At 39.7% G+C, this 10813-nt stretch overlaps 1 protein-coding gene across 1 annotated transcript; it reads right to left on the reverse strand.

The window, feature by feature from the left end:
- Positions 1–2676: 2676 nt before the first annotated feature.
- On the reverse strand, positions 2677–6542 carry LOC121415089. The gene is made up of 2 exons (XM_041608173.1): positions 4316–6542; positions 2677–4285 (listed from the first exon to the last, which is right to left on the reverse strand). The coding sequence occupies exons 1-2, from the start codon at positions 4409–4411 to the stop codon at positions 3578–3580; spliced, it is 804 nt and encodes a 267-aa protein (XP_041464107.1). The 5' UTR covers positions 4412–6542; the 3' UTR covers positions 2677–3577.
- Between the last annotated feature and the right edge of the window lie 4271 nt (positions 6543–10813).

Genomic DNA, 10813 nt, shown 5'->3' on the forward strand with positions numbered 1-10813 from the left:
TATTGTTCTTGGGTGTTAAGGTCCCTTTTCAAGTTTGAAACTTCATCATCCTTCCGGGCGAGACGTTCTTTAAGCGACCGAATTTCCATCTTCTGGTCATCCCGGTGACTCTCCAGATCGAAGATTTTTGCCTCCTGTCGGTCAATAACCTCTTGAAATCTGGCTAGCTTGGTGTCGATATGTGAAGCCACTAGCTCCACCAGCCTGCCATCTCCAAGAAGGTCCGCTAAAACCAGGGACACCAAAGAAGCAGTGGATCCCTCATTTTCCTTCTTCTCTTTATTTCCCCTAGGAGCCATGTTGAAGATGAGAGACGACTATGCCACAGATTTACGACACACAGATCTCACCAAAGCTCATACACAACAATGAGGCACTGTATTCCTTAGTAATGGGGAATTCCTCACAAGGACAGACTATAAACGGTGTAGATTACATGTAGTAGTAGAGAGCTATGGTGCATGCAGTATAAACATACAGCATGAGAGTGGGTTGTTGGGACTGAAGACCAGAGTAAGGCAAGTTATTCACAATAAATCAGTCCCACATAACTAATTCCTCAATGATACTTCCTCGTGATCCAAGTTCTGGGATGTGCTATAAGAGTCCTACATGCCAGGTAAAAGTCTATTCCAAGTGGGTATTAGTGGAAATGGACAAAAAAATCACGAATCCAAGAGAGCACATTTGACACATTAGACACGTAGACATCTCTTTATACTATAAAGAGATATATATATTTCTCTTGCCAAACTTAATTTCAAGTACTTTAATACAACATTGACATCATAAAGTATTGGTGTAGACGCAACACAAAAACACAGATTCCCAGAAACCACACTCCAAGACCTTCTACACAACATTGATATTGTACAGCAGTTTCCATTGGTGTACATAAACCACAGAAACACCAGTCATTTTTCCATAAGTCTTTGTTCATCTCCATGTGGGGCTTGTGGACATTGGATAGGCATTGCCTGTGCCTCTGGGATCATGGCGCTGTCTTTTGTCTGTTGCCTCACCTGAATTTCTCCTGCCATAAATTTTGGTCATTGATTGGTTACAAAGTTCGATGAAGAAAAATAAATGTTTGGTGACTGCTGCCTGATGCTTGCAGGGGCCTCCAGTTTTGCCTACAGGACTTCCAAGAACAATGCCCTATGTCCATGTCTACATCATAATTAACATCCTTGGAAGACTGCCTCTTCTTCAAGAACTGGGTGATTGAATTAGAAGAACTAGTACATGAATTTGAAAAATATATATATATACATATATAAGTCATAAATGCAAGTTTAGAGTTAAGATTATCTGAAGTTATCAATTGTACAATGTTCAAAGTGGCATCAAAGTAGTCACCATTTCTAGGCTCTTATTTTCCACCACACTAAAAAAACATGGCAGCCAACATGCGCTGTAACTTTCATGCACGCATTTTCTATAATTGTCAGACTTTCTCACCTACAATGAAAAATTAACAAGACATCTTGATAACTTATAGGAGGAATGCAACTATGACATTGTGTATATACATTCTGTTGGAATTATCCTTTAATTTTGGCTTTCTTGCCCAATATTCTTAGGAGTTTACACATTACAATTAAGTTGTACTGTGAATTGGTAACACATTGAATTGAATTGAATAGTCAGAATGCACATAGCGTAAATTATTTGTTGTAAAGTTGTGCAAGTCATGTTTGTCCAAACTTAACAGCAAGTACATGTAATCTACACTACAGGACTTCTGTGTTGTCTTCATCCTCTTCTCCAAGTTTTTAATAAAGTCCATTATTGCTGTTAACTTCCACTTTACCCCTCTTGGACTTTCTGGTATTGAGTAGTAGTGGTCCTTGAGAAATGAAGGTTCTGAAGACTTTGGTACAGGTGTCTTTGCAGTATCTGGGAGGTTGTTTGCTTCCAATGGCCACCCGCATCCAGTGCTTGTAAAGTTCTGTTCTTACAGAGTCCGAGCTAAGGTCATTGGTGCTAGAGAGCTTCTGAAAGGGAAGAAAATGAGTATCCAAGAAGATTTGACACAAGTTCGCCAAATCCTCTATCAGAAGGTCCTCAAATCGAGAGAAACTTCCAAGATCCTATCTTGTTGGAGCACTGATGGCAGAGTATTTGTGTCACTACCCTCCACTAATGGAAAGACTGTGAAGAAACTCATCACATGTGAACAAGATCTCTTGAATCTCTAGGACTGGACTTTACACGATGAAGTTATTGATCTTCCATTGTTAATGTCTTGAGAGTATATCGGCTATTTTTTTTTAACACACCTGTAGTCTTCATTTTTCTCTTTTTGCTACGTAATTGTTGTTGGTTGTTAATTGTATTTGTGTTGCCCATGTCATACACCTGCTCTATCTGCAAAAATAATGTGAATGACATAGCTGCCTGATACTGCTAACTGTACTATATGTGAGTCCAGTGCACACATCACTTGTCTAAATAAAGTAGGACTCGGTATTAAGACATATTCGCCATGTCCATCTTGCCTTGCCTCTATCTTACCCTTCTATAACATTGAAAATGAACAAGAATTTGTTAATGCAGTCTCATGTTCCTCATGCTTACCTGTACAAACTCAATTTTTTGAGGAACTAGAGATATTCTCTTCTCCTCTACTTGACGAGTCAAATTTTGAGGAAGCTTTTAGGGATAACAATACATGTAGCTGTAAATACTACTCAATGGACTCTTTTAATAATGCATGTAGTACATCTAACTTGAACACTTCATCTTTTTCTATATTCTATATGAATGCCCAGAGCTTAGCCAAGAAATTCCCCTATTGCATGAACTTATTACAGAGTTTATCACACAATTTTCAAATATATGGTTTCACTGAAACCTGGTTCAAGAGCTCTGTTTCCACTTTGTATAATATTCCTCATTATTCTTTTTTACAAAAATATAGACCACGAAGAAGAGGTGGAGGGGTTTGTTTATATGTATCTGATCAACTTGTCTATAATGCACATGACGATCTGAATTTTAGTTGATACTCCATTCGGTGATGCTCCAATGTATGCTCTCTGAGGAAGCAGACACAGACCACTCTGCCTCACCATGTGTTGTTGATGTGACCGTCTCATTACCAGTGAATTGTACTCAACAGCTACCTTCTCTTTCGGTCTTCCGCCCCCATTCGATAGCTGCTGGCTCAAACTCCTTTGCACCTCCCTTCACTAGTCTTACGGCGAGTGACCCACCTTCCTCTTTCTTCGATGACGCTATTGCTTTGAAGTTTGAAGCTGTCAGTCTACACTTGCGCAGGTCATGCCACATTTGATCCTGGGCGGTCCTCTTGTATGCTCCTCTATATCGTCTACCTCCTCCTCGGTCAAAACCATGCTCTTCGCAATCTCTGATGGCGTAAGCACCTGCCTGGACATCATGTGTTTGTGGTACTGGAATGATGCCAATTATTGATGAAAATGCAAAACTTGAACTGCAAAACACAAAAGTCAAACAACTATAAAATCAGTTTCGTCTGAATACATGTTTAGGAAATTAGGATGGTCAATTTCCTAATTATGTAAATAGAAAAAAGGAAAGATTGTGTCCTACCTTAATTTTTGCACGCCAGAGGATAGAATGAGGTCCACACCACACCTGCATGCTGTTCACTGCGGTTCGGGCTGCGCGAAACTGACTGAGGGCGCTTATTTGAGTCTTTCGACTTGCGCTGCCGACTGCGACCTCTCCCGCGGTTATCTAGCAAGGAGCAGGTTAATGCTTGGACCTGCATCGTAAGCTGGGCAACCTGTGCAGAGAGCTGGTCGACTTTAGTTTCGTGCGCAGGGAGTGGAGGAGGTTGTGATGGCGCCAACTTAGACTGAATGTTAGATATGCTAGTTGGGCCTGCAACTTCGACAATTTTGTCCGAAAGCGCCGCCAAGTCCACCAAACTCACCCCATCGCTTGATGCGGCTAGGATGACCTGCACGTTGGTGGGCAAGCGTTGCAAAAATAATTGCCGAAATATGGAATCCTCCATTGTGCTCGTCCCCATCAATAGCTGCATCCGCCGGAGGAGTTGCGATGGCGACTTGTCTCCGAGCTCCTCTCCTGACAGCAACCGATTGAGGCGCGTCTGCTCGGAGACGGTCGTTCGCTTGACCAATGCAGCTTTTAATTTCTGATATGGGTTATCGGCTGGGATAGCTGTAATGATGTCCCTCACCTCCATAACTACCTCCTGTTGTAGTGAGGCAACTACATAATTGAATTTAGTAATTTCGGCGGTAATACCCTTCGTGTGAAATTGGGCCTCCACCTGAACAAACCAAATTTCCGGGTCGTTTGCCCAGAATGGTGGGAGCTTAATGCTCACCGGAGCAATAGAGGGTGATACTGGAGAAAGAATAGATTCAGGAATAGAGGTAACATTAGGGGTAGTCATGTTGTAGAGTTAAGAAAAAAAAATGAGGAAGTAGAAAGAAAATAAAAATAGTGAAATGAGAAGCAAGAATAGCGAATTGAGAGAAATGAATAGAAGGCGATAAAAGAAAATTAAGGATTCAGGATCACGTCGGGGTCACCAGTTTAGGAAATTAGGATGGTCAATTTCCTAATTATGTAAATAGAAAAAAGGAAACATTGTGTCCTACCTTAATTTTTGCTCGCCAGAGGATAGAATGGGGTCCAGCCGCTCAGATAAATTGCACAAATCCCATGGACAGAAATATATACACTTCGAAATTTCAAATAGATTAGGAAGAAGGGATAGATGTCACAAATGTCTCGCGAAGTAATGAGCTCATTAAATATGCAGAGTAAATATAGACTCCGAAGGAGTGGAAGTGACGGTAAGAATAAGAATCAGAAAAGGTAGAGAAATATGTATAAATCGATCCTCCACAAGATTCGATTCTCACTAGCAGCTGGATGAAATGGACAGCATGAGTGGTCAGGACGAAGGCAGAAAGTAGAGTGGTGATGTGGCAAAAGTAGCATGTTGGTTTTTGCCAGCATCACAAAAAGGGGGTATGAAGACCACACCCAAAAGAGAGACAAAAAGCAAGTTGAAAGGAGAGAGTGAGAGAGAGAAGAAAGAGCATCTGTGTAGTGATGCAGTATAAGTGCAGTGGGGAGCAAGGCCAGAACAATAAATCAGGTACATTAATGCCAGGTTGCCTTGCTCCAAGTCCATTATGTAAAAGTGAAAGGAAGATGTTTGTTTGTAAGATTTAGGCAGAAAATATGCATACAGTGGTAGTGCATTGCATTTGACACAAACAAGATTGAATGTAGAAGAGAAATATACATGGAAATAACACAGAGAATATAGGCTTATAAAATTATGTTGACATATGAATGAAAATATATACAGGAAAATAGTATGATATATACATGAAAATAGTATGAAGATATAGTCAAGTCACTACACATGTATGATACTTGCTGGTAGTGTGTATGAGTGAAATTGAATATTATATCGTTCATTCACAATCTGTAACATACCAGTATGCATAGCCTGCAAACAGAGACTAATTTAACATAATGCAATCCAAAGGGAGCTGATTCCTGATAATTTAAAGAAAATCAAACAATCCATTAATTACATTGCAGGTTTCACCCTGTGTCTCATCCAACGTCGTATATTCCTTAAAACGTTTTTTATTCTCCAGTCTGGCAGGATCCAATCCTACAGTCACCTTGAAATCTTTACGCATTGATTCCCTAGTTGGAAATTCAAATAAATCATCTTTCTCAGTCACACAAATACTGTTAAGAATGAACAATGATAAGAAAAAATAATAAAATGTTAATATCTCAACTTGTGCAAAATGTAGATACTGTAGGTACTGTGTTTTTTTTTAAATGGGGAGGCAGTGAAAAAAAGGATGCCTGCTGGGTAGTTAGAGACCATATTATATGTCCAATTGATCATCCATCTCTGACATCATCATCGTCAAGAATATACTGTGCTTCAAGGATCTCAAGGGTGTATACATTTTGGGGGGGAGTACAGCTGACTAGAAAGGAGGATATATTGCAGTTCTCAGCAGTTTTCTAATAGTATATATTGCCCAACATCAGAATGCCTAAACAGATACCTATTCATATAAAAGCATAAATGTCAACATGGGTCAGAGTAGTGGCATTTGACGATTGACCCGCGTCATCAACTATCGGTAGTTTCCCTGGGAACCATTGTCAAAGTGACCATGACGAGAGGGTGATCTCTATTGGTTGGAGTATGATCTTGATGGAGAAGGGCTAGGAGATCAACCGAATCACTGATCAAACCTGTCTGGTTGAAAGTGTTGTCTTACATGTAGCCTGGTTGGAGTTGGAGATCTTCGATGATAATCTGATCAAAAATCTTGCCTGCCTCTAGATTCTTGAGTAGACTGACGAAAGGATGACTAAGATGCAGATCGAGATCTTTGTATAACATTCAGAGTGTGTTGACCTACGACCTAGAACATGTGTAGTTGTTATACAAATAACTTAGGGCACTGCCACACCTTGGCGTTTTAGACAGCATATGCCCGACGTATGAGGAATTTGGTGAATACGCTGGCGTACGTCGAATACGTTACGGGTAAGTTTTGCATACGTTAAGAGTACGCTAAAACACGCTGGTATACGTCGTCATACGGCGAGGTCGTCGAAAAATTTTGTGCTTGCACAAAATTTTTCGACGTATGCCAGCGTATGGCTCATACGTCCCGCATACGCGGGCCATAAGTTGTAGGCAAGTTACGCGATCGTTGATACACGTTGACACACGTTACTCATAAGTCGATGTACGTCGAGATAATGTCCAGCGTACCCTAAAACTTCTAACCTATGAGTAACGTGCTTTGAACGTATGTGTAACTTAACTCCAACGTATATTGACGTATGAACGTGTTTATAACTTACAGCTACCGTAAAATAGCGTATTGACGTTTATAGGAATTGGTATATAAAGGTGGGGTTCACAGGAGTTTTCTTCGGCATGGCGGTGGTGTTGATAGGTGATGTATCGTGCGGTTATGATTTGAATAGTCGAGCGGCAGCCTTTTTATAGGCTACGACACGTGTTCGTCAGCGATACGCTGCCGCGCGCTATGCGTAAGTTAGGCTATCGTAGGGCATAAGTTGTGTACGCCAGCAATACGCTAAGCATTCGTTGGAATACGTTACTTATAAGTTAACGAAGCGTTCGATATAAGTTACTAATACATTATGCACACGTCCAATTCGTTATGAATACGCTAAGTATACGCCCAGAGTTGAAAAAAAAATCAAAGTTCAGCGACGTTTTAGAGAAATTTTGATACGTCAGGCATATGCTGTTCAAAATGCCAAGGTGTGACACCACCATTAAAAACAAAAGATGCATACCTTCTCTAAGGGAGTTTTTTTCTTGAACTCAATCGTTTCCTTCTTTGTGTTGGGTCTGTCATGTACCCAATGGCACGGGTTGTCTTGTCTAAAATGTACTGGAATATAAGAGAATGTACCTTTCATCATTGTCAATCAGACATAAACCAATTGAGGCATTCTAATTGGTGTATACATTGTATATTTTTTTCGCTTTTACATCACTTTGAAAACTGGACAGCTTCTGTACTGGATAGGGGTTTTTTCATAACTTCACTTTTTCATATTTCATAAAGAACAAATTTTCTCCTGTTCTTATTAATTACTCTTATTTTCTTCTATATGGATTCTAACACTTACAAATTTCATATCATATCTTCATCTTGTAGCTCAACTTTTTCCACGACCTCTCCGTGCCGCTCTTCAATTGTGCTGACTGAAAGAATGAAATTGGAAAATATTATATTATCATATGAGTGTTAACGAAGGATCAAAATTTCTAGATTGGTAATACTGTATTTACTGGATGTGGCTAATTATATTATTCCTCACTTTCATGTCTATTACCTATAATGGATGGCCTAACCTCCCTTCTTGAGTTCCTCAAGCCCATTTTCTTCAAATCATCAAGAAGCGGACCGGAGGTGAAGAAGTTACCAAAATGAATATGGTATCTCATCATTCCTGAGAGATTCACGTTTATTTCCTGTCAGGTTTCACTTGAACATTGTCTGCCATGTCATGTATGTCCTGAAAGGTTCAGGAAATCTAAAAAATGGCCAACTTTCTTCTGCGCTGATTGCCTTTTGGCTGTGGACAGGAACTTAGAACCACTTGCCTGCAGCCCTCTCTACGCATTGTCAAGCTTTTCATCTATCATTGAGTTGTAGAATGACAGTTTGTGCCTCCTCCACCAATTTCCTATGTTCACTGACATCACTTTCCCTCTCATGTTCCAATAAGTCCAACATAAGTATGGAGGAAGCACGATTGTTCTCGTCCCCTACAGCCTCTACGGAGGTCTTGTAATCAGGACAGACTCAGTTTGAGTCCTTGAGTTTGTACACGGTACACCTTTTCCCATACAAAAGCACTTCGCATGACGGCGAATGAAGCTCTGAATGCCTTATCCGGCAGGATTCTGTCCCCTTCTCCTTGATGATGGAGACATTGCCCATGCCTTCTGCACCATCTTTCACCGTTGTCAAAATGAGGGGATCATCGTCATGTCCCAATCCACACGAAGCCGACCATTGAGCGATTTCTTCATCTAGTTCTTCAAGAGTCTTGGCCAAGGCATGCAAATTCAGCCACTGCACCCCGCTTTAAGTTGGGAGCAAGAACCTTTGAGTTCATTGTGCAGCTCCCCTCCTATTGGCAATGGTTCAAAGATGATATTCCCGTACTCGTTGGAGTCAGACCACCTGCCTCCTTTAACTGGCGTATGCTCTATAAGTTCAGCATCCCCTTCGAGCTTTGAACCGCACACTCCCTGTCATATATGCCTTCTCTGCCTCGTCCAGAACATGTGGTTGCTTCAATGCATCCTTCATCTGTTCGTACTGCTCTCTGTACCGATTTTTAGTGGTGACGCGCATCGCAAGACATTGTTCAATAGTCATTTCCTTTGAACTGCCCATACTCTATGCAGTCAGTTCACCTGACAAAAGAATAGTGAATGGGTAATGCCGTTGGTTCCCACCTTTGCATACCAAAGGGAATGCACATATATCTGGTCGAAATAAAACAAATCTTTAGAATGTCGTAACTTTTGGCGTTATGCTCATTTTCCTCCTTTCTTTTATTCAACTCAACTACTATATTTGTTTTGATGGACTTCCCTTGAAGCCTGCTATGACCTGTTTAAATCTTAGATCTTTTCAGAAAGGATTGCATTAAGCCTCTTGGTCTTCTTCGTTGGCTCCTCTCCATCCATGCCCTTTGCTCTTCAGATGATGGTTGTTACATCTGAAGTAAAGAGAAAATGCAGGAATTAAAAACAAATTAATGTAGGGGAAGGCAGGGTAAGTTGCGCATAGGGGCAAGTTGAGCCACCACCCCCAGGCTAATAATGAATGAGTCAGACATTGTGGTGGTGTCATGTATTGATGACCCATTGCATAACCCTTAACCCAACCACTTTATTTCCAACTTTGAACAAAAAGTACTTTTTTTAGAGGGAAAAATGCAAATTTCAACCAAAAAAGTAAATAAGGTGTGAAATAGCTAAGTGATTTTTACCCACACACGTCTTTGAATATATTATAGAAATAAGAACAATATTGTTAGTCCAGGCATGGATTCTCATTCTTGTCATAGTTTTTTACATGATGAATGCATAAGAAATGTGTGGATGTGAAAATATCGCAATAAGTTCGGACTGGGGTAATTTAAGCCAAATCAACATGGGGCAAGTTGAGCCATGTTAATTCTTATGGTGATGTATAATAAAAAAAAAATTAAAAAACATAAAAAGCCATTGATATGCAGGCAGAAAGGAGCAAATTCACATGACAGTTCTTTTACTTTTAGAAGATGTTAGTATTTATAGAGAATTAGCAAGTGAAAAGACTTTAAATGAAAAATTGACATCCTGGTTCTTCCCGCATACATTTTGTACATAGTTTTTGTGGCTCAACTTACCCCAGACTGTGGCACAACTTACCCCATATATGGGGCAAGTTGAGCCATTTGACATCGTTTTTTTTCAAAGGTCATGATGACTTTCAGTGTGGGGGTAGAAAGTTATATGTAGGTGAAAAACATTTCCAAAGAATCAAATTTAAAGGCAAGGTACTTATTTCTACAATATTACTAGTCATATTAATTCTAACATGCAAAATGCAAAAAGTGTCACAGCTTACCCCGCCTTCCCCTACATATTTTTAAAAATTACACCACATATTTGAGTAAAATGTTTATGTTTTGTGTTGACAAGGATCTATTTGCAAGCTGAAGATATCTGTCATCTTGAAGGATGTTAGGCATTGCTGTCTGGATAAGAGTGTCAGTTTCTTTCCCTACTTGTTAGATCTAGTGTTATTATCATTAATGTCATTGTTGAGGGCTAAAAATGACAAAACATGACATCATACTTGTAGGTCTGAAAGAACATTTATTTTTGTCAAAATCAAGAACAGCCCCAGAACCGAGAAATTCATCTTATAACTCATACTCATTGTTGCTGTACAAAACAATTATATATTTCATTTCAAATAGGATGATCCTCAAAAAGAAAACTCACCAAAGACAACATGCCTTCTATCGACACCCTCTTCTTTGACAGGAGAGGTCTTTACTTCTTCAATTGTAGAAAGCTCAGGACATGTATACGCATCAATAGTGCAGCTATCAAGAGTAAACCTTGATCCTTTCACAAATATTTTGAAGAAATAAAAAAAATTAATTCATTTCATTAATATTACGCCTAAATAAATTCAGTATAATTACGACAATTACATTAAATCACATCACATATTTTTTAAAT

The sequence above is a fragment of the Lytechinus variegatus genome, chromosome 5 (assembly GCF_018143015.1).
Source record: "Lytechinus variegatus isolate NC3 chromosome 5, Lvar_3.0, whole genome shotgun sequence".
Lineage (NCBI taxonomy): Eukaryota > Metazoa > Echinodermata > Echinoidea > Temnopleuroida > Toxopneustidae > Lytechinus > Lytechinus variegatus.